This window comes from Polyodon spathula, chromosome 11, assembly GCF_017654505.1.
Source record: "Polyodon spathula isolate WHYD16114869_AA chromosome 11, ASM1765450v1, whole genome shotgun sequence".
Taxonomy (NCBI): domain Eukaryota; kingdom Metazoa; phylum Chordata; class Actinopteri; order Acipenseriformes; family Polyodontidae; genus Polyodon; species Polyodon spathula.
The window spans coordinates 17,581,027-17,605,362 of record NC_054544.1 but is presented as its reverse complement, the minus strand read 5'-3'; the positions used below and the strand labels follow the sequence as shown (position 1 = coordinate 17,605,362).

Here is a 24,336-nt window from a genome sequence, read left to right as displayed (position 1 = left end):
GCTCCATGAAAAAATAAATACACGTTTGAGTCCCTGAATTAAAATTAACCTTATGATATGTGTTTGTTACTAGTTTTGTAACAATGGGGACTATTTTAATGATCTAAACCATGGCAGATCTATTAGTGTGATTTCTTGACCCACCTATTAACATTACTACACACAATAAAATGGATTGTAAAGTATTATGATCTGCCACAGTTTAGATCATGAAAACAGATTTTCCTTTGTCTTGAAGCCCTTGATAAACCTTTCCCTCTGTGTTAGCCAGATGCTTAAAACCCATTAGACTGTGTTGGGATGTCATTGCATATGCTGGGACTTCACTTAGTGTTAAACATTTGTGAGAGAAGGAATAAAAAACCTTTTTTTACTCTTTTTTTTTGTCATATTTATTAGCTAGGTGTAATATATTAAACTGTTACATAGGCCCATAATAGTAGGCTATGCAAGGTAAACACCTTTTATTTTGAATACTGTTTTACATACATATAACATGTGTTGTTTGTGCGCTGGGTTTGTAATATTGGTAATGCATTTCAATTTGTTTTTCACTTGGTTACTCTGGCCCTTCAGCACACAGCTCTGCAATAATAAAACTTGCATTAGCAACCTGGCATTTAACAGTGACTGGAAGTTATTGTTTATTATTTTCTGGGAAGGAGATGGAAATGTTCATCATTCTAGAATTCAGCAGTCAAGAAAAAGTCAATCTTAAACTTGCCAATAAACTATGGAGAGATAGTTTTGTATTATGAAATACAGTGTTGACCTCAATACTTGCATTCTTGGTCATTCGGGTACTATATAACTCCATCTACACAATCCACACAGTTCAGGCTTTTCAATTCAGACCCCAATGCATTCTGGTAAGTGTAGTCCTGCTGTGAACGGTACCTGAGACGGGTCAAACGTACTAGAATGCAGAATGAACTGTCCCCAACTGTCCTAGTGTACATGTTGTCATATGGGAACCCTACATTCGGAACAACAGGGTCACAAACACTATGATGTTACTCGCCAGGTAGTCTTTAAAACCTTGAGACTGTTATGGCGGGTGTTTTTATTTTTTTTAGTACACCTGACGTATATCACAACAATCTAAAGTTTACACCAAATGCTGAAATAACAGTTCAATGGAAACACTCAATATTTCTTATTAGGAACATGTAAATGTCTACTTGAAAAGCATTGGTGGATTGCAAAAAGTGAAGTCAACCTGGTGTTTTCTCAAAACTGTATTTTTTGTAAATCTTTTGTTATTCAATTAATTTCAGTGTGCGTTACAATGGTGTCTTTTCCTTACAAAGATGGCTGACCAACAGCTACAGGAGCTACCACGGAAGTAAAACAATTATACCTGACCTCTCACCGCATCTGTAGTGACAACAAACGGCATCATGGAAACCAGTCTTGCCTAGTAACTATTGAGTCGTGTAACGTGATTATATTGATATATTAGTTTTTATAAATATTTAATATTGAAATATATGAAGTATGGATACAGAACTCAACAAACGGGTAAGTAAATGAGCAAGTATGTTGAATGAATTAAATTATGTGTATGTTTTACAATGTAAAAAACCAGGACGTTGCTGTACCCCAGTAAATGTGCAGTTTAATTGTGCAAATATATGTACTAAATTAACACGTTATGTAGCGAAAACTAATCCATGATTTAGCTCTCATACGTTTAAATGCAAAAAAAAAAAAAAAAAACAAACAAAAAAAAAACACTTGCATTTTAACCGCTGAGTTGAAGTGTCACATTTAGGGTTTCCAGTACAGTATTTTTTTTATATTTGGCGGGTGGATGAGATTGCCATTGGATTCGGTGCATCAAAACAAAAGTTGTTCTGTGCTATACAATACCAAGTAGATGTAATTGAACCCCGTGATGCTGCACGTACGATAGTACAGTAGCAGTCACAACATTTGTGTTTAGTTCAGTGATTCTGCAATAGAACTAGAACAGCTTTAAATACTTAATGACTTCTTAAATGTTCTTTTAAGGTTATATAGGCCTAGTGATTTAAAACCAAAGCATACAATACCAACTTGAAATATGTGTGGAGCAGTTTAATGAATACCAGTTTAACAAAACTCGGTGGTACAAAGTGTATTTACAGCCATATATATATATATACACACACACACACACATACAGCACGCAGGTAAAGGGAAATACACATTTTTGCTTTAAATAAAAGCAGTGCACTCCTCAGCAGGGTGAATTACTGTAATTCAGAGCTTTACTTTCCCATCTGTTTTAGAGGCTGATAGTGCTCAATGCAAGGATAATACAGTAGCTGTATACAGAAAATGGATAATGTAGAGGTGCCTTTACGTATGACTGTTTGTACATATCTGTCACTGGGTTGGGGCATCCTCATTTAGCTGAAAGTCAAAAAGGTTGGTGTTTTACACCTTTTCTTTATATCTTCTTGAATAACACTAATACATCTGTAGAAAAAAAGGACCATTAGCAAGCAAATATCCTTAACCCAAGAAGGGCTGCATATTTGTGACAACTTCTACAAGGTACCTTAGTTGTGTGTGTTTTTTTAATTATTTTTTTAATCACAGTTAATTCTGGTGTTTGCAAGAACAGGGTACTATTTTGTTTAAGCAGATATTAATGCAGCTTTACTGTATTGATTTACAACTGAGACATCAAGTAAAACATTTATGGAACAAACAAGCTAACATCATGGATGGTCTAATACATACATAGTGTGGTGTTACGTACTGGAAGTGGGTCACTAGCAGTGCGTTTTCTTCATCAACATAAGCACTGTGTGAAAAGGAGTTAGAGACAGCAGACACATCCGTCATTGTCAGATGTTGTGGTGATCAGTCCTTGATGAACTCATGAGATTCATGTCGCTGGTCTTGCCCTGTAAATTCCGCATACACTCTGGTCAGTGTCTGATATTATTTTCCCAGGATCCTGCTTGAATATAAACATGCCCTTTCTACATCCTGTATGACATATGCCATGATAATCCCAGGACTAGCAGATGTACTTTTGTACAGGTTTAGAATCCGATTAGGAGAACGTAGCTGCAACCAACTGCCTTGTAATTATAGACAGTCCATTCTATACATTCTGAGTCTTGATGCAATGGGGGGAAAAAAGGGGTAAATTTGTATGAAAACAGACATTTATGTACTGATTCTAGTTTTATGATGCATTTTTAGTAGTATAGAATAGTATGTTACTGCAATTTTACTATTTGTGTATATGTACAGTATACGCACATTTGTTTAATACAATTCAAGATTGTAATGAGTACACACATAGTATTCTTCTAAAATTAAAGTAGATTACAATTATTGTTGGGGCTGGTTAGTACTTGGATAGGGGACCTCGAAGGAGCATCAGGATCTGAGCTGCAGGGTGTTTGAGCTTGTCAAGTAGGGAGCACTCTTTCTTCTGTCTGAATTCAGCCAGTTCCCCAGAGTGGTGTTTGGAGCTTTGTGGTGCTACAGTAAATGGGTATCTTTTGAATACAGCAGTCAGGCATTAATCCCAATATCCAGTTAAAATTAAAAAATGAGTCTTCATTTCCTTGTTAAATTCCATTTGCCCTGTTAATTTACATTGGCCTATACCATAAACATATCTTTAATACACTTCATGTCCCTAAAATGTGGATGTTGCTTTGTAAAATGTAGTGTTCTATTGTTTTTCTTTTTAAATAGTTCCTTGTATTCTACAAAGTTATATCCATCAGTCTATGAATTCTGTAACTCTTTAGTTCCATAAGTAAAAGTTTATTTTTTATTTTATTTTTATTGTTTTTCAGCACCAGCATCGTGCCCTTCCACCAATGCCAAGGTACAGTATAGTAATAATATTTAGACAGCCTTTTTTTTGTACAATTGCATATTTAATTCAACAAAAAGAGATTCAAATGACTTTAGCTGGATAAAGTGTTTTAGGAAAATACTGACTTACACAATTAAAAAAAATATTGCACCACATTTTCTACATTTAGACCTATATTCAGCTTTTTCTAAATGAGGATAGGTCTATAGCGGGAGCATCTATGTCTTAACCCACTTCTCATAAGACTTACAGCCGTCTTGTTAACTTCAGATGGACAAGGTTGTACTTTCAGTGCAAGACTTCCACATCTCATGAACATATACAGCATTTACCAAGCTCCTTAAATACTGGATATTGTTGGATTGTACTGGTTATATCGGGAGGGCAAATAAATTTCTAGTATTTAATAATCAAATGAAACTCTGTTGTGGCCATTTTGTGAAAATGCTGCAGTCTTGAATGCGTTTACCTGCAACAGAATTCTTACCAAAGGTAACTTATTTACAGAGAGAGCAGTGCACTTACTGTATCTATGACATATTGGGTTTTTAAGAGATTGAATCCCATGCTTGTTAAGAAAGACTAGATGCATTTTATATTTATAAAACCTTCGTTAAGTTAAAGGCTGTGGACAAATGTGTAGTTTTAAATCAAGATCTTCATAGTAAGCAGTATTGTGGTGGCACTTGAGTCTGCTTAAAATTAAATTTAAATGTTTATGATTGCACTATTGTAATCCAGTCTGCTTATCAAGTGCCTTAATTGGCATTAATTGTATAGTGCCTTACTGTACAGACAGTACACTATTGTTGGATCTGGTTGTGTTTGTGATGACATACTGTTTTAAAGTTATAATATAGATGTTTGCATTCATGTAGGTTGTAAGGGCTGTTGCTTTTCAGATAAGAAAAAAACTAAATATCATCTTGATTGTATGTTTATGTCTTTTCTTTTCATGCACACTGTTGGCAAATAAAGCCAAGACACTGTAGGTAAGTCTACTTTTAGATTATGGATATTTGATCATGCGAATTTGGAGGTTAAATCTTACAAGAAAATAAATAAATAAATACAATAGCTATAACTTAAGGTCTTTCTTTGTCCAACAGGGAATCCAGATGCAATGTAACTTTTACTACTGGTGTACAATATAGGGTATAAGTCAAACTAGTCCCCCTTCACAATTCACTTTTTACAATGTGTATTATAAAATGTCTGTTCGATCTTTTAAAGTGTGTTTTTATTTAAAAAGCATATTTCTAATTGTGCTTTTTAAATATAAGTTAGCACCAGAGTTTGCATTTTTATTTTCAAATTGTTAATCCATATCTAAAAATATATTTTCAAACATGTTTATTTTAGTTTCAACAGATGAGATGCCACTTGGCAAGCCTAAAAAGAAAAAGTTCAAAACAAGCAATGGAATAGGTAAGACAGAAGGTGAGAAGCACGTTTTAATTCAAAGATATATCAATTTGATGTACCTGGGTCATTCAACTATCAATTGTGTATTGCCTGTGTGCTAGTGGTGGACATGGGTGTGATACAAACATCATCATACGATACAAATTATGATACATCAGATCTTTCCAGGGGACTAGTTTGTAGGATGTGTGTAAAAGTGATCATTGATATATCAACTACAAATCACATTTATCTTTCAAAGAGCATGCTGCAAGTACCTGTGCAGTGCTGTTTAATTAGATGGATATCAGTGATTAAGCTTTGATCAGCGAAATGGCCTTTCTTTTCCAGGATTTCTTTTGATCATAGGTAAATTGAAAATTAGAACCATGCAAACTGTAATAATAAACACCCTGAAGAAGCATGTTTATATCAGTAAATTATAAGTAATCTGCTATGGGCTTTGACATCAATATTTGCGCTTAAGGTTTTAGTTGTGAACACTTGGCTTATTTATACACTTGCAGTAGTTAAACTATTCAAATAATAGCTTGTGAGTCAGAAAATCTTTGAAATCACGAAATTCACCAATGGCTTACATATATTAGTATAATAGATACAATTCATTTTTTGTTCTCTGTTAAGAGTCTATAATGCAGCCTGGCAGCTGGCGACGTTCAGAAAGCAAAGAACCTCTGACTCCAGAACATCTCGACATGCCGCCACAGCGTAAGAGAAAGAAGGAAAAGTCATTGCAAACACCCGGTGAGTGAGCCAGACGGGTCCCTCACAAAATGAAAAGCAGCTTGCTGTTCAAGTCAGACCATATCTCCTCCAGTGCCTTCATAGTTAAGCTTATTAAGTCATGTCATTCATGTTCATATGTTGGTACAGAATAACATCCAGCTGGTTAGCACTGATGATTCATTTCAACATTTAGAGACATTCTGGATGACTTATTTTAGAAGCTTGAAGAAATCCAGCAAGTACCTTTTCATGATTGCTTACTTGTAAAATCTGACCCCAAACAGGGTTAATTAGTTTGCTTTAAAGAATAATCTCTGTTTGCTTTACAGGTAAGGCAGGTAAATGCACAGTTAATTTAACTTGTACACTTTTTTGTGATTTAACAAGATCCATTTATCAACCATAGTGCTTTTTTGTCATCGTAATTGAGATTTATATGCTATAGAAATACATAAAGGTAATAGGAAATGAGAGCATATGAAGCTTTTTTAATCATTAGCCTTGTGAGTAGCTATGTAGTGCTTAATAAAGGATGTTTAGAATTAATTTGTGCCTGTTAGCCTGCAAAGAGGAAATTGAATACAGAGCTCCATACAGGAAACATTCTTTTCAAATTTGTACAGAAATGTAATGCTTTCTCCAGATTCATTATAATACAGTCATCACTATAGGTAAAGATTCATCTATGCCGTTATGCCTGGTTCTTGTAATTACTGTGTTCAATCACTTCAGGGGACCTTGTGCCACTATGTGATTAAATGCAAAACACAATGATTAACCCCTGTGATGAGTCATCTCAGTTTAATTGTTTGGCTTGTAACAAATTCTCTGCACAGTGAACTAACGCTGTGTTTCTTTGGTTTGGTCATTTGTTTTCCTGTTTACCAGGATGATTTTAGCAAATCAGTGTTCCTGTTTTTACTGTCATAATTAGGGTTCATTATATATATATATATATATATGTGAAGATAATTAGAAAGCAAAGAGTTCTCTCAAGAGTCAGGTACCCATTAGGGTTATGGATATTGGGTAGTGAGTAGTAAAGGGGAAAAAAAGTGAAAGAGATAAATGTATTTCAGAATACATTTAAAAGGTAAATACCCATAAAACATTTAATTTATTCTCAGCTTTTTTAGAAATTGCTTAACAAAACCAAAGTGAATTGATTTCTGATAATACACTGTTAACTCAGCTAGTATAACCAACTGCAGCATTCACCTCTGTGGCTGGCTGTAGTCAGTGGATGTATTGCAAAACAAATACCACTTACTACAACCTTTCATTATCTCTCACTACAAATGTCTTGTTTGGTACTTTCAACAGCCAGATTCTATTGAAAGTCTTGCACTGTTTCCAAATCATGCACTTTGGGTTTCTGATATGAGCAAATAAATTGGATAGAGGAACCTTATATGTAGCTTATGCTTTTTATCGAAAACAGTGCCAATCCTCTAAGTAAATTACAAACAGCACTGTAATATTAGAAAATAATAATAATGTTGTTGGAGTAGAATGAACCAGTGATGTACATTATGTACAGTTATAACAGTCACACAAGAAGTTCTGTGTTATTAGACTAGCTTGATCACATAGATGTTTCCCTTTTAGATTGTGAAACATCCTTTATGCAGAACACCCCATCAGAACCCTCCATGCAGACGGAGATGGTGAATGACAATAGTGCAGACAATCAGGATGAGGAAGAAGTGATCCGCAAGCCACAGAAGAGAACCATGTGAGTACAGCCACTTCATAAAACAATCGGTACTGCTAGGTTTAACTGCTGAACTGCTGATCCTCCCCTATATACAATTTCCCTCTTTGAAACTGATGCAATAAAAATAGCCTCCTCTAACATAACTAACTGTACTACCTGCCTTGCCTCACCTTCAAGCAAACTTAATTAAGCTATAGAACCCTAATTGAAGAGCATTACCGTTTATAGTTGAACACATCGGGAACATTTGAAACAAGTTCAACACTACCATGGTTATGCCTGATAATCAGAATTAGTTTTGGAGTGGAGCTTCCTGATAGGTGGATATTTTTTTTTAACTCTTTATGTTCTTCTTAATGACAGCTTCCTGTTAGAAATCTCTACTTACCCCTTTGTGCAGTACAAATAAAACATTCCAGTCTTTCCTCAGGAAAACCCGTCCCTCTGATCTCCAGTACGCCAATGAGCTTGGAGTGGAAGAGGATGACATCATCACAGACGTCCAACCACCCATTTCACCGCACGTACTTTTCACAGCTCCCATCGGCAACAGCCAGCCAGTGGGAAAAGTGTTTGTGGAAAGAAACCGTGAGTGCTGTCATTTTCTTGTGATGGAAGAAAGGATTGATTTTTGTATTTCTGTCCTTTGGTAAATTTTGATGCATCTTTGCCTGAACAATCCTTATTGCTGTCCCTGTTTTGTTTCACAGCATATTGTTAAATAACATCTTCCACTTATTTTTCCCAACCTTTGCTGGATTGTAACCTGTTTCTGTTGGGGTTTTTTTGGCAGGGCGATTTCAAGCTGCGGACAGGTCAGAGCTGAGTAAACCTGCTGAACAAGCAGATGATTATATGGAGGTGAAATCCTTGTGGACAACAAGGGGTGTGGCAGTGTGCGTGCACCGGGGCTTCAGGTGAGTCCAGAGTCCTTTAAGAGATCTATTCAGTTGTTTATGTTGGTATGTCAAAGTTCTGAAAAGCTTATTGGATTAAACCTCGAATGATGAGCATAAGTTATTCATTTATCAGGTGCTCTTTTGGCGTTCTACTCCACATTTTCCCAACTTACAGTAATCCAACAAGTACATTTGCAAGGTAACTGATAATAATAGTAAGTAATAGACAGCCTTAATAGAGGTGAGGCAAAAACAGGGTTTTGTTTAGGTAAAAATCAACCACTCGTACAAAGGATGCAGGGCCTCGGTCAAAATAGAAACGGTTGTTAGGGTAATTATAATATTTTTAGCATGGTGGTTGCTTTTTACCTCTTGGGTTGAGCCAAAGTGTAATTTATAGTCCTTTATAGATATTTCAGGGATTTCCATTCATTTTTATGCACTCTGCCAAACTCTGAGTTTGGAGCAAATGTGTGCACTGACAGAGGCTGCTGCTGTGTGTTTTTCAGAGTGATAGGCCTGTTCTCTCACGGGTTCCTCACCGGATATGCTGTGTGGAATATCACTGTGGTGTACGTGCTGGCTGGAAACCAGCTCACTACCCTCCCAAACCTGTTACAACAATACAAGACTTTGGCCTATCCAGCACAGTCCCTCCTCTACCTTCTACTGGCTGTCAGCACAGTGTCTGCATTCGACAGGTATGGAGGTCATTCACAGAGTTCTACTATGAATAGATCACTCGTCTGTGAAATGGGAAGCTCATGTGAAATCAGTTCTGTTGGTTGCATGTGGCAACACTTCAGTTGCTGTACTGTGTTTGTAAAGTGCTTTTGGTTCATGTGGGAATAAAAGACTAATTACAACTTCAAGTACATTTCCATCCCATCTGTAAAAAAATATTGAGTAAAAATAGTTATATATCTTAACTTGTGTGGTCAATTCCAAAATAAATGTTTTGCTCTTGATAAGGACCAGGTGCAGTAATGCATAAGGCACTGCTTCCCATGTGTTGTCAGAGGTGAAACAGAACTACAGATTTAATGGCTTGCTAATGATTTCACAAATAAACAATTATGTAGTTTAGTGCTATAGTTCACTGAGCAACTTCAATATATAGGCTGTCCTGATTTCAAATTGCCAATACCGAAGTAATATGGAACTCTAGGTTGTGTGCTTCTCTTCCATTTCCTTTCAGCTTTGCTAGCATCCTGATTAAAGAATTCACTGAGCTTGTCCCAAAAGCCCTTCAATCTTTTCATGTAAATTTGACAGTTTCGTTGCCTGGAATTTTTTTATTGCTGTGTTCTGTTTTTTTTCTGCTGATAGGATTACTTTTTTTATTGCTCTGCCCCAGAGTTGAACTTGGGTCAGATGAAACCTGATGCATTTCGGTGTGTCTTAATGAACTGAGCTGTTTGTGTCACAGCTTACAACCCTGTAAACACAATCTAAATTGGTGCTGAAGAAAGAAATGCAGTGGTGGTTAGAGAAAAAAAAATGTTGGCACCAAAACAGGAAATATTGGGAAATATGAGATTTGTATATCTAATCTGAAAGGTTAAGATAAAAGTGCAAGTGGCTTAAATAGTAGTAAAATAAATAATATTTTTTGTTAACAGTGCATATGTCTGTGTAAAAAAAGAAACTATGGGGTGAATACAGTTAGCATACCTTTTTTCATATAGCAAACCTAACTAAACCTAACTTCAATCTAAATCGGTGAATAGTTACTGTGAAAGGAAATCGGCATTAAACACCTGGATTTAACCGTTTGTTAATTGGAACTTGCAAGCAGTCATTTCTCTTCTGTGGGAGAACCTGAAAGAATAAGGATTTCTTTTCATTTGCTTTGTTTACATTGTATCTGGGTGTTCTTGTAATTGTAGGGTTAACCTGGCCAGGATGTCTATGACACTGCGTGGCTTTCTGACACTGAACCCTGCAACTCTGGCCTCTTTCTGTAAGTAACAATTTAACTAATTTTAAATGGTATTATTATCTCCTTGAAATTCAGGGGAACCGCTCGGATGAATAGCCCGTCAACAGACACAGTTATATAGACAAAGTTTATTGTGCAAATTAGTTTTATTGCGCATATATAGCAAAACAGAAAGGGAACAGCAACTGTAGAAACTGCCTAACTATAATTTTTTTTTTGCTTTCTCTTTATAGTGTATTGTGTTGCTCTGATTCTGTCTTTAAGCCAACAAATGACCAGCGACAGGATAAACCTTTATACATCACAATCTGCCAATGACACCCTATGGTAAAAAAGAATTCAGCACTTCTTAAATTTATATTTTGTTCATCTGTTCTGCAAAATTCTTGTTAAATATAGTGTGGGGACTGACACTGCTCTCCTTGGACCAAGCACAGCCCAAAACATGTATTACAGTAACATGAGTGTATTTTCATATTAAGGGTACTTAAAATTAACAAAATTATTCTAATTGGGTGTCTTGAGGTTTGCATACTGCTAGGTTCTTGTGGCCAGGATCTATGTGTGATTTCTTCTAAACACAGTGGGTTGGTGTTCTTGACTCTTCAGCCTTTCACAAGCCCTAGGATTCAAGATAGCTAATGGGTTTTGGCATGTTTTGTAGCATTAGCGTTAAATAATCATACACAAGTTTTCATTTTTGTTATTTGGTAAATCTGTTATAAGAATAGCGACAACATAATTAAAATGCAATCCTAGGGATACTGTAACGGATGGATTTAAAATATATCCAATAAGAGACTATTTATTTCCTTACGAAATACATTTTTTGTGCCCAGTATTATTTTTTCATTTAGCACAGTTTAACTGTTTTCGTAGCATTCCCTCTGTTTTACTGTGATTACCCTTTCTTTCTTTCTTTCTTTCTTTCTTTCTTTCTTTCTTCCTAACCCAGGCCTTCCGGCTCTGAGCATCAGATCCTCCAGCCCTGGATTGCAGTCAATCTGGTGGTGGCCATCCTGGTTGGAATAGCCTGGGTTTTCCTCTCTGCCACACCAGAAATGGATTACACTGAAGGTAACTAATTTACTTGTTTGGTTCCTTTTAAATATCAACACACCCATATAATCAAATCATACTACCCATGTGTAACAGGGTGATGTGTTACATGTGTGGGTCGTCACTGAATAATACTGAGACAGGCACAGAGCATTGGTGTTGACATGACGCACAAGCACGCAGATTTATTTACAACACAAGTGCTGACACTAGGCTACCAACAGTGGTAGCCTTATTGTCACATTTATTAATTAAAAGTTTGCCACACAAAATGGTGAGCGCTAGTCCCACTACAAGGAATGTACCACTCCAGGAACCTGTTACACTACGTAACCCTCCCTATTCTATAGTGGGATCAAAATCCCCTAAACTGACCTACTTCTAGGCTCCCGGATTCCCGGCTTTCTCATGGAGACTCCTGCCTCTTCACACGGCCTCAGTTGGGCAATGCCTTCATGAGCACCGTCTTGGAATGGAAGGGTTTCGTAGTAGTCCTGCGGAGTGGACGCCCCGCTCCTTGATGCAAACAAAAGGTCTCGCTCAGCTCCAGTCTGTGTGCTAATGGCATTGCAGTAGCACCAAGCTGTAGTGGAGCTGTTTTTGAGCTCCGCGCCGCCAGCCAATCTGGGCCTCTCGATCAACTCAGTGCAGGGCGAGCCCACTGCTCAACTGGTCGCCTAGCAACGTGTCTCCTGTTGCACGTCGCAGCTGCTTTCTCAAAGGCACACACACACACACACACACTCCATGAACCAGTGACAGGGATCTGCCTGTCACACCATGTTTTTGATGATATCTTTAAAACCACTAGACAGACGCAGATTGTACACAAGGTGTCCATGAAGTCACTTTATGTACATATACCTCAGCGGTGAAAGAGATCTGTATTTCCACCATATAGTACAATCTGCCACCTTATCCCTCTGCACATGTTGCAGACAATTTGTGATTAAAAGGCAGCAAATGCTTCAAGAATTGATTGGTTCTCTTTGTTTGTCAGCTGTGTTGGTTTGTCTTCAGTTGTGCTTTGCCCATTTGACTATTTTATTCCTGGAAGTCAAGTTTTGTCTATCTTTTGTATATTGTCTACATTTTATGTTAAGATTATATATTATTGTAACTCTCTCAGTACAATTTGCTTTTTTTTGTTGTTTTTTTTTTTGCCCTCAATAGATCTCATATTTGCCATGGAAGTGGAAGAATACCCAAAACCAGAAAAAAAAAAGAAACTCAAGCCTGAAGTGTTTGTACACTAGTTTTTAAATTATGTATTCATTGTTATATTGTTGTGAAATGTTTTTCAGAAATATATTTTTGTATGTTGTTTTATCAGGTAGATAATATTTTTTATTTGAAAAACTTCTTTAAAACTGTCATATTGTTCCACATTTTTAAGGCAGGTCTTTCAAGGGAATATAGTTAGTATTACTGACTGGAAATTTGAAGAGACATTAAAGTCAATACAACACTACTGCTGCTGTCAGGATTTCTGATATTCCCAAAACACTAGGAACTTCTTAAGCACAATATCAGACTGCAGGCTTTAAAGCTTTGCTTTTGGGAATTTTGAACTGCAGTAATTTTAACTTGCAAATTTATTTTTGTTCACTGAAACAATACATTCTAGAGAAAATGAATGTTGTCAAACAGTCTGGTGACATGTACATTAATTACAAACCTGTAAAATGTGATTTGTATTGCTACACTCCACTGGTGGTAAAACTAGCTGAAAGATAAGCAAAGGAAGGAAGGTATAAAGTCAATTTGTTCTTAAGATGTATTAAAATAGGATCCCACTAGACCAGCTTGTCCTAATTCATATTTGGAAGGAAATTTGTCTTTAAAATATTCTTTGTTAGTCTAATGGGAGACAAGACATCATTGAAGCGTGTCTATGTGTCTGGCTACTGATCAGAAGGAGGGAAAAAATCTCTGTGACAGGCTAAATTTAACTAATGTTTATATTTTTAGTTCTCAGACAAATATTTGAATAGTAAAACAAACAAATTTAGCAGTAATTTAGCATTTATTTTTTGGCCTTTACAAAGTAAGAGAGCTCCATCAATAAAGAGAAAAAACCTAAGGCCAACAGAACAATGTTAGGTTCTGTCTTCATTTTGAAAAAGTTTTTCATGAGGTCCTGTTTTTGAAATACCTATTAAAGCAGACAGCTTATACTTCTAGTAACAGGCCTAACATCTTAAAATATTCTGTTAAAGACTACAATAGAGACTGTTAAAAACATAGATACATTGTCTACATTTCAGAAAATTATGTAAAAATGGTTTGGAACGATATAAATTGTTACCCTGGGGCTTATGTTTAAAGCATATTTTTTTCCCCCTGACAAATAGTATTGTTTATTTTATTATTATTATGTAAATGTATACAGTATTAATGTAAAATGTCCCATTGATTGGGGTTATGTCTCCAAGTACAGGGCAAAAACGTGCCAGGACGTTTGCTAGAGGAGTTTTATATACATGTATTTCCTTATACAGTATATCACGAAATTATTAAATATATGAGAAACAAATATTTTTTTAAAAATATATACATAAATACTTTGATTTACAGAGTTTAATTTAGAAAACCACCCTAAATGCATCTCATATAGCAGAGTTCCATAGTGGAGTGATGCTTTTAACAGATAACCTCAGATAAATTATTTATGGGTCAATCCATTAACACCTGTAGTAGCAGGTCTATGCATTATTGTTATATAATTCATGAAGCTGTGCAGTATTTGAGATACAGTTGAGATGTCTGAGCTTATCAATCCAATAGTCCACAAATGGAAGTTGTACTGCAAGTCAGCAGCTTTAAGTTAATGCATCGTTGTTCGTTTTCAACCAGGTGGTGCTTCTTGTTACACAATCTTGTTTGAGAAATCTCAAAGTTGAGCCTAAGTCAGTCATGAATTTACATCATAAAACCCAGTTAACACTGGAAAATCTCAATTCAAGAGATAGGAGGAATGAAAGCACTAAATATTTGAGTTGAAGTAAGTCCATCAGGGACAGCTTTACAATATATTAGGTTTCCTGTGCAGCGCAGGACTGTTCGGTATCTGCACAAAGTAGGAATACTTTGAATGTCAAAAAAATCATGTTGGTATATTTTCATAAACATGTTATCTTGAGTAAGTACTGGAGTCTAAATAATGCTGACTTGGATAACTGTTCATCCCAGTAAACAAGTGTATTACCTGCCTATCACTGTCAGAACAACACTGATTCAATGTGACAAGGTGGTCACACTGTTCTGTATATAGCCTGTTGTGTTAAAATAAGGTTTGATATTCATAAAACATTTCACGCTTGTCCTAAAAAGGGGTTAGAGTTTATCCTTGTGTTTCAACATGCCCTCTAACCTTAGAGAAAGTTTAACATTAAATTTACAATTGATATATTCCTACTGTCGTTACATTTGTCAGGAATAACCACGAAAATTCATGTGTATCTTTTATTTTTATTTCTGTGTAGTCTTGCTGTGGTTACTGAATCTATAGTATTCATAATCCATTCCACTATTTTGTGAAGCCCAAAGATCTACATAAAATAGATTGGGGCACCAACCAATAAAGTAAATGAAACCATTGCTTCATATATCCCAAGCATTCTAGCATTCATCACTTAATTGTCTTTTATTGAGTAAATTGCAGTTTCATTTCATAGACAGAACAAAAGGCAAATTGCTTAGTCTATGAAAAGCAGAAGTCAATGCTTCAATGCTTAATGCTTAATGCTTAAGAGCCTGGATGCGCTGTTTGTTTAAGATTTATTTGAAAATAAAGTTACATCATAACAGAATGTTATGCAAAATAGCAAACATTTGTCACATGATCAACTGTGAAGTAGATAAGTCCTTAAGCAGAACGCTTTTAGTTGGCAATAAAATCTGCAGAATCAGAGTCTGAATGAGGCATGATGGCAGGTGCTCTTCTGTAACCGATATATTACTGATGTTGTTGCAGATTTTCACCCCCAATTTGCTGATTGGATTAAATACGGTAATCCTTTAGAAATGATCAGGTATCCCTCCAGAATAATTTAAACACTTTGTAGATGTTGCATCTGAGCCATCCTGACAGAGTTTTGGCAGATATTTCAAACGTATTGTCTTGCTGATTTCAAGTACCCCGAGTCATATGTTCCCTGAGAATGCTATATCACAGTGCAGCTTGTTGTATGTCTGGCATTGTACCAACCCTCGATCTGTCAGGAGCTCAAGCTGCAGAACATTGGCAGTCTACAGCTATAACATTAGTGCATTGCCCTGAAGAAACCATGAAAGTACTGTTTGCAGACCACAGCAGTGCCAGAAAAATGGCACCACGACGAATCTGGAATTAGTAATGCACATTATACAGCAGCACAGTGGTGATACCATAGATGGATTTTTAGTGTACATTGGTTCATAATATGGTCATACAATGATATTTTTTCAAATCCCCCACATCTGTTTGCAACAGTGAACACTATACCAACGGAGGTGTCATAAGTCAGGCAACACTGGCAATACTGTATATTATACGATTAGGAAGTTTTCCGTTAAATCGGGCGGCCACATCCCGTTCAATATCTGCATCACACATCAAAATGAATTTCTTCCGCTTTACTTAAAGACATTTCACACCTAAAAGAAACAGAGACACTGGTACAATTTTCTACTAATCTCATACCACAATAGATTCCCTTGATCATTGCCCCTTAGTAATGAACCACTGCATTACCATTGAAAACCATTTGGTAAAGCGATTGCAAATGTGAATTTTGCAAAATAGGTCAGTAGATGTACTATCTCTATAATCCATATAATATACATGCACAAGCTCCTGGAGGAAAAAATCAAAAGTCAAAACTCTCTACCCTCTATGACAAGCAGACAAGCTCCTGCCACACATACTGTACCACAGAAGGAGGTTATTAGTTACATTGTAGCTGTTATAGCTGAAGCAAAACATAAACAAAAATGGGCATCGCCTTTTTCCATTTGGTGTACTTGTTGTGATGATATTGATGATATTAAATCATAAATCATATAAATCATGTTATTAATTGTTGTTATAAAGGGAAGAAACTGTATAACAAAATTAGAAGAAAAAACAAAAAACAAAATACTACATCTTTGAAAAGATTACTATTGTGCTGGTATAAAGGTGTCGGTATAAATAGCTTATTGAAACATTTATCAGCAGCCCGCTTAAGGTGAAGCAGCGCTACAAATGTGCAAATAACTTGTTTAATAGATATTTATTCATTGAACATTTTTTTCTTAAATGCAGTCGTTATATGAAACAATACTATCAAGATTATTCAAAATGCATATAGGAGCCAATAGGAGAGGTGTCAAATGAGTGTAAAATCGACCTATCGCATTTCATATCATACATAACATGAACAATCAAATGACATTCATATAATTTTGCATGTGTGTTCACAAATTATAAGGTTCCATCATATGACCCTATATGCAGTCACATGTGATCATATTTGAATTGTCATATACATTATATGAATATATGTTTCTTTAAATATATTGTTTGACAGTGCATTGTTTGTGCACCATTTGTGTGTGAGTTGCTTAGCTTCTGTCTACACATTCTAGAAAGGGATACAAAAAACAAACAAACAAAAAAAAGCTTTTCTCAAGTTGCATCAGTTGGTTAAGTTTCCTGCTGGTACTCTGCTCTTTGTGCTGCATCTAAGATTGATTAATATTGTCTGCTTCCTTTCAGTCTGGTTTGTCGATTTCGGAGGTGCTGATTTGTAGACGTGGTATTTGCTTCGGTACAAGTGAGGAACAGAACAATTCTTTACAGGGCAACAGTTTAATTGTTGCAACTGTTGCTTTAAAGCAGAAGTTATGCTGGACTTTGTAATATTTGCAGTTACTTTTCTAGTTAGCCTCGTCAGTGCTGTTCTGTATTTATACCCGGTGAGCAAATAAGAGTGACGTGTTTGTTATTCTACATTCAAAATTGACATTCTGTACTAGTACTGAAAACTTAGATGTCTGTATTTTGTCCATGCCAAAAACATTATTTAACCCAGTGTAAATAAAACATGCATGTCGTCGAGATTATTTTCATTATGTTATTTCCTGAGAAAATTATTTAGCCTACATACAAACTGCCAAAGTTACTTTACTGCGCCCACCAAATTTATTAAAATGTAGTTGCATATTTAAAACCTCTGCACCTGGAAGTATTAGTATTTCCACAACAGCTGCAGTTCAGTGTAATGGGCAGTGCTCCCCTTGTTCAGTGTAGTAAGGGCAGTGCACCCCTTGTTCAGTGTAGTTATGGGCAGGGCTCCCCTTGTTCAGTGTAGTAATGGGCAGTGCTTCCCTTGTCCAGATGCAGTTCAGTGTAATGGGCAGTGCTCCCCTTGTTCAGATGCAGTTCAGTGTAGTAATGGGCAGTGCTCCCCTTGTTCAGATGCAGTTCAGTGTAGTAATGGGCAGTGCTCCCCTTGTTCAGATGCAGTTCAGTGTAGTAATGGGCAGTGCTCCCCTTGTTCAGATGCAGTTCAGTGTAGTAATGGGCAGTGCTCCCCTTGTTCAGATGCAGTTCAGTGTAATGGGCAGTGCTCACCTTGTTCAGATGCAGTTCAGTGTAGTAATGGGCAGTGCTCCCCTTGTTCAGATGCAGTTCAGTGTAGTAATGGGCAGTGCTCCCCTTGTTCAGATGCAGTTCAGTGTAGTAATGGGCAGTGCTCCCCTTGTTCAGATGCAGTTCAGTGTAGTAATGGGCAGTGCTCCCCTTGTTCAGATGCAGTTCAGTGTAGTAATGGGCAGTGCTCCCCTTGTTCAGATGCAGTTCAGTGTAGTAATGGGCAGTGCTCCCCTTGTTCAGATGCAGTTCAGTGTAATGGGCAGTGCTCCCCTTGTTCAGATGCAGTTCAGTGTAGTAATGGGCAGTGCTCCCCTTGTTCAGATGCAGTTCAGTGTAATGGGCAGTGCTCCCCTTGTTCAGATGCAGTTCAGTGTAATGGGCAGTGCTCCCCTTGTTCAGATGCAGTTCAGTGTAATGGGCAGTGCTCCCCTTGTTCAGATGCAGTTCAGTGTAATGGGCAGTGCTCCCCTTGTTCAGATGCAGTTCAGTGTAGTAATGGGCAGTGCTCCCCTTGTTCAGATGCAGTTCAGTGTAATGGGCAGATGCAGTTCCAGTGCTCCCCTTGTTCAGCAGTTCAGTGTAATGGGCAGTGCTCCCCTTGTTCAGATGCAGTTCAGTGTAATGGGCAGTGCTCCCCTTGTTCAGATGCAGTTCTGTGTTGTTCAGTGTAGTAATGGGCAGTGCTCCCATTGTTCAGATGACTAACTAATTGTGTTTTTGCCCAAATGTACTTCACTTTAAAATGTCAGGTTTTTGCACGGTACCCACCATCACCTGTTTTTTTTTATTTTTTTTTAATGATTTAGAACTGCAGTATAGCAAAGTGACACATGAAACAAATATGATGAAGTCACTGCCATGACCCAGGAGTACAATAAATGTAACTGTTGTGCAGGGTCTTTTTTATGTTATATTTGTCTTAAATCTCCAATCGGTAGTAGAACAAGGCCAGTCACAATAAGTGGGGACATGGTCACTGGTAGTGTTCAGTTGGCTGAAATGAATTGCAGGTGTGACTGCAGTTAGGAAGGGAGACAGATGACATCAGTCCAATCAGCCTCTCTCTTTCTTAGGCTTCTAGACAAGCTTCTGGAATTCCTGGAATTACTCTAACAGATGAAAAGTAAGTATGAATTGCAGGGGTTATTTTAGCGTTATTGTTGCTTTTTTTGGGGGTGGGGGGTGGCTTTATACTGCAGCATACAGAAATGTGCAAAAACACAAATATTGGGGTTTAACTCTCACCCTTATTTTTTTTCTTTGCACCTGGCACAGCACATCCTAGTGTTGTAACTGTTATTCCTCTGAATTGGATTATTTTTTTAAAACACCTCCTTGGCTAGTGTTATAATTACTTCATCTATTTAACAGGGTTGGGGTCAATTCCTGTTTTTCAGTTCCATTTTCAATTCCTTTTTAAAATCAATTTACAATTCCATTTACAATTCCTTCCATGGAATTGGAATTCATATTTTAGAAACATAATAGTTGTTGTGATTGTTCAACTGTTTTCATTTGAAGCCAACTTAATTGACTAACAGTGACTTCAATTTAAGTAATTTGTTGCCACTGTGAGCTCATTTTAACAGAATACTGCTAATTGCAATTTTGATCAATGATGTATTTGGATTGTTAAAAGGGATTTGAAATTGGATTTGGAATTAGGAATTGATTATAAAAAGGAATTGGAATGGAAAAACATGAATTGACCCCAACCTTGCTATTTAACACATCACATATTGTCTAATGATAAACTGATCTGTGACCACATTATCTCAAGATTGATAAAAGGGTTGAAGACAATTTGAAATCTTAGTTTCTGCACACCCCTAAGAATGAAGTTGCATTATGTGCTTCTGTCTGTATAAATCCATCAATGTATCCCTCTACACATCCTGTATAAGTAATATCTGAATTCCTTCCCAATGCTTCACTTGTTTTAATGCGGCCTTGTATGTGTGTGCAGAGATGGAAACCTCCCGGACATTGTGAACAAAGGCAGTCTTCACGAGTTCTTGGTAAACCTCCATGAGCGATATGGGTCTGCTGCCTCCTTTTGGTTTGGAAGACGTCTGGTGGTCAGTCTTGGCTCGATAGACCTCCTCAAACAGCACATCAACCCCAATAGGACCTGCGAGTCAAATGATGATTAATAGATGATGGGCAGTGCATATTAATGCTGTTATATACGAATGAAAATGCTGATTTCATTTGTAAACTTTCAAGCACCATATAAATATGTATTTCATGTACACACACACACAACATTTAGCAAAAATGTTTTAGCCACTCTAATGTTGTATCATTCCACAGTGTTTTTAAAATATGCAGGATTAGTTTATTGATGCAGCAATATCAGCTAATGACTTAACCAGCTGTTTGTGCTCAAAGGAAAAGGTACGAGAGAGAGAGAGAGCTCTCCTGATTGAGGCTTTTCTTTTTCTCCACAGCCAATACCTTTGAAATGATGCTGAAGTCGTTGCTAGGATACCAATCTGGGCTTAGCAGGGATGCAGCAGAAAGTCACATGCGGAAGAAGCTGTATGAGATGGGAGTAAAGCGATCCAGAGCAACTTCTCCCTCACTCTGAAGGTACAGAGACAGGGAATACCACCCTGGCACAAATGTCTTGTTCTGCCAGAGCTATCACCACTCAACTCTGCTATACTGATAGAGAGGCAGGGGTCTAACCAGGTGGTGGTGGATTCAGCCAAAAAATAAGGGACCAGAGATTGATGGGCTTAATCACAAGCTTCTCATGTTTTTCATATCTGAAGGCCTGGGTTAAAATTCAAGTCAGGTCAGTGGTGAAATTAAATTGTTGGTTTCATCTTAAAATTTGTTCCCAGTACTGAATGGAAGGGGGCGTTTAAGTGAGCTGCATTCACAGAGCAGTTAGGGGAACACAGAATTTCACAGTTTTGTCATCACAGTGGTGTGTTTGGAGAGTGCTGACCTCACCTAATTCTGTCCTCAGCATCTCTGTTGCACAAAAAAACCCCCCAAAAAAACATAATATTTTGAACCTGGTATTTTTCATCCTTAACAATAAACACTTACGTGGCGCTACAAACTTTGATTAGCACTAATCTTAGACTACCTAATGTTACTTTAGGTAATGTATTGGGTTAGATTGGGGTCTGTGACTTAATATTTTCAAAACCTAATGCTAGGACTTCAGGATGAAATAAATAATATAATACTACCCTCACGTAAATCTAAAAACTGCAAAACGAATAACATTTCATCAATTTGCAAGGCTTTGATACATCTGACATACCAAGATGTGTACAGAATATTTATTTATATTTATGTATTTATTGCATTTATAGAGCGCTTTTTATACAGAAGTTGGGCAAAGCACTGTACAGTACATAGCAGAAAAAAGAACAACCCACAGTGCATTTGTATAGCATGTCACACATACAACTACCCCACTCAGACCATTTAAATAACAGTATACACATAATACAAAAGTAGCAATATTAGTTATATTAATATAATAATAATTTAATAATATTTTATTTTTATATAGTGCCTTTCATAGTGGACCACCATCACAAAGCACTTTACAGAGGTAGGCTGTGAATTGTGTATCATATGCAGTCATTTAAAATAGGACACTGATTTAATATCTCATCCACTGAATGGAGCATAAGGAGGTTAAGTGACTTGCTCAGGGTCACACTGTGAGTCAGTCAGTGGCAGGGGTGTGATTTGAGCTGGTGACCTTCTAGTTACAACTAGCAGCCCCGCATCCTGTGATAGAGTGTGGTTTGGATGATACAGGGTTAGTAACTTGTGCAAATAACTAGGTGCTAATCCATTCAGGGGATTGTAAGTTAGCAACAAAATCTTAAAATCAAATCTATACTGCACAGAGGGTCAACATAAAGATGCCAAACAGGGGTAATATGTTCACTTTTCCTGGTTTTAGTCAGAATTCTAGCGGTGGTATTCTGAACAAACTGCAAACGGGATACCACACGTTTTTAAACACTAGAAAAAAGTGCTTACAATAATCAATTCTACATGAAACAAAGGCATGCATTAGTCAAATACATAAACAATTGGTGTAAGTGTGTCTATATTTCTCAAATTGTAAAAGATACCTTAGTAAAATGATCAGGATCAAAGACCAAACTATTAATTTCTGGTTTAAGTTTTGATGAGAGACTGCAAGGGTCGAGCTCATGTAATCCCACATTTTCTTTTAGTTGGTTCTGTGATCCCACTAGCATAACCTGAATTCAACATTAGAAAATTCTGTGACATCCAATGCTTGATGTTCTTAAGGCAACACCCAGGCAGAAGAAATTCATGGCTTTAGGGACAAATACGGCTGATGATATATATATATGGGTATCATCAGCTGTGTCTACGGATAGTGTCACCTAACGGTAGCATATATAATTAAAACAGCAAGGGACCTAGAATGGAGCCCTGTGGAACACCACAGACAACTTCTGATAATGCTGATTTTACCCCAATAGAGATGATCTGAAACCTATCAGAAAGATAAGATTTGAACCAGGATAGGACAGACAGTCCTACTGTGCTTTGAAGACGATTCAGTAGGATGGAGTAGTCTACAGTTTCAAAGGCAGCATTTGGATCAAGAAAAATTAACACTGATGGAAAGCCTGAGTCTGCGCTTATCAGCAGGTCATTCACAACTCTGACAAGGGCCGTCTCGGTGCTATGTGCAGCAAGAAAACCAGACTGAAACTTCTCAAATATACCATTAAGAGTTAGACATTTTTGTAATTGAATTGCAATAAATCTCTCTAGAACCTTATCTAAGAATGATACGTTGGAGATTAGCCTATAGTTATTGAGAACTTTAGGGTCCAAATTTGTGTTTCTTAAGCATAGGCTTTACCACAGCTACCTTAAGAGCTGAGGAAACTGTACCAGAGGAAAGTGAACCATTTATCATTTTTAAAATGTGGGTATTAACAACACCAAGAACATCTTTTAATAGTTTTGTGGGAATAGGAGAGCATGCAGTAGCTCTCACATGTCAAAGTAGCTCTGTCAGTTCCTGTAAGGTAGTCAAAAAAAAAGCCCCCATAGTAGCCTTAATAGGTAAAATTGTGTTGGAGTCTTCCTTAATAGAAGGGGCCTGTGGAATGTCATTTCTAATGTCTAGTATTTTATTTTTAAAGAAATGTGGACGTCATTGCAGCTGTGAGAGGAGCCAATGTCAAAGGTAGGACTATTAGGGGAATGATTAATTAATCTGTCTATGGTAGCAAAAAAAAAATCTAGGATTATTTTTATTTGTTTAATTAAATTAGAAATAATATGATCTAGCCAATGCCAGAGCCTTCCTATATTTAACCAGGTGGCCCTTCCATGCGTTGTAATTAAACATACAATTTAGATTCCCTCCATCTCCATTCTATTTTAGAATATTCTCATATTCTCATATTTCATCTTGCGAGTTGTGTCATTGAACCACGGTGAGCTTTTCTTAGAAAACACCCTCCAAATTGATGGGTGCTACAGTATCTAAGATACCAGTCAAGGTGGTGTTGTAGGTATTAACCAGCTCATCAACTGATGAGGACTCAGAGAGTGGTAATGAGCTCAAGACATCAGAATGCTTAACAGCAGTTCAATAACTAATTACCCAGGATTTAATTGTACGGTCTACAGTCTTTGTAGATACTGGTAGATTCACCTCAACAAGAATGGCAAGATGATCAGAAATGATCTAGGGTTATGATGTTCTTAACAGCTAAACAACGAGGCATTACCAGATCTAAAGTATGACCACGATTATGCGTAGGACTGACATGCAGGATATAATCTAAGGAATCCAGTCGCCTCAAAAATTCCAAGGAGTTAGAATCAGAATCAATGTCAACATGGAGGTTAAAATAACCCAATAAAAGAATCCTATCATATTTGACTTTCAATATAGATAGCAGACCCCCAAATTCAGTCAGAAATAGTGGGTTTGGCTTAGGTGGTTGATAAATAGTTACAATAAGAACAGGTAATGGACTGTTTAATGTCAAGGTTAAAACTTTAAAAGATGAATAGCCTTCAACAATTTCCTGTTTAATTCTAAGTTCACTACGGAAAACAGTAGCAAGTCCACCTCAGATC

At 36.9% G+C, this 24,336-nt stretch overlaps 1 protein-coding gene across 2 annotated transcripts; it reads left to right on the top strand.

Annotated features, from left to right (window-relative positions):
- Positions 1 to 1,371: 1,371 nt before the first annotated feature.
- LOC121322705 (transmembrane protein 237-like) lies at positions 1,372 to 15,297 on the top strand. Of its 2 annotated transcripts, none has more exons than XM_041262913.1 (13): positions 1,372 to 1,521; positions 3,810 to 3,841; positions 4,811 to 4,824; positions 5,195 to 5,260; positions 5,882 to 6,001; positions 7,592 to 7,718; positions 8,131 to 8,288; positions 8,494 to 8,617; positions 9,109 to 9,300; positions 10,489 to 10,562; positions 10,775 to 10,868; positions 11,497 to 11,618; positions 12,774 to 15,297. In XM_041262913.1, exons 1-13 carry the CDS (start codon positions 1,498 to 1,500, stop codon positions 12,854 to 12,856), a joined length of 1,230 nt encoding a protein of 409 aa, XP_041118847.1. In that variant the 5' UTR covers positions 1,372 to 1,497; the 3' UTR covers positions 12,857 to 15,297. The 2 variants fall into 2 exon arrangements, with proteins under 2 accessions (XP_041118847.1, XP_041118846.1); XM_041262912.1 differs by having other exon boundaries at positions 5,195 to 5,272; positions 12,774 to 15,296.
- Positions 15,298 to 24,336: the final 9,039 nt, after the last annotated feature.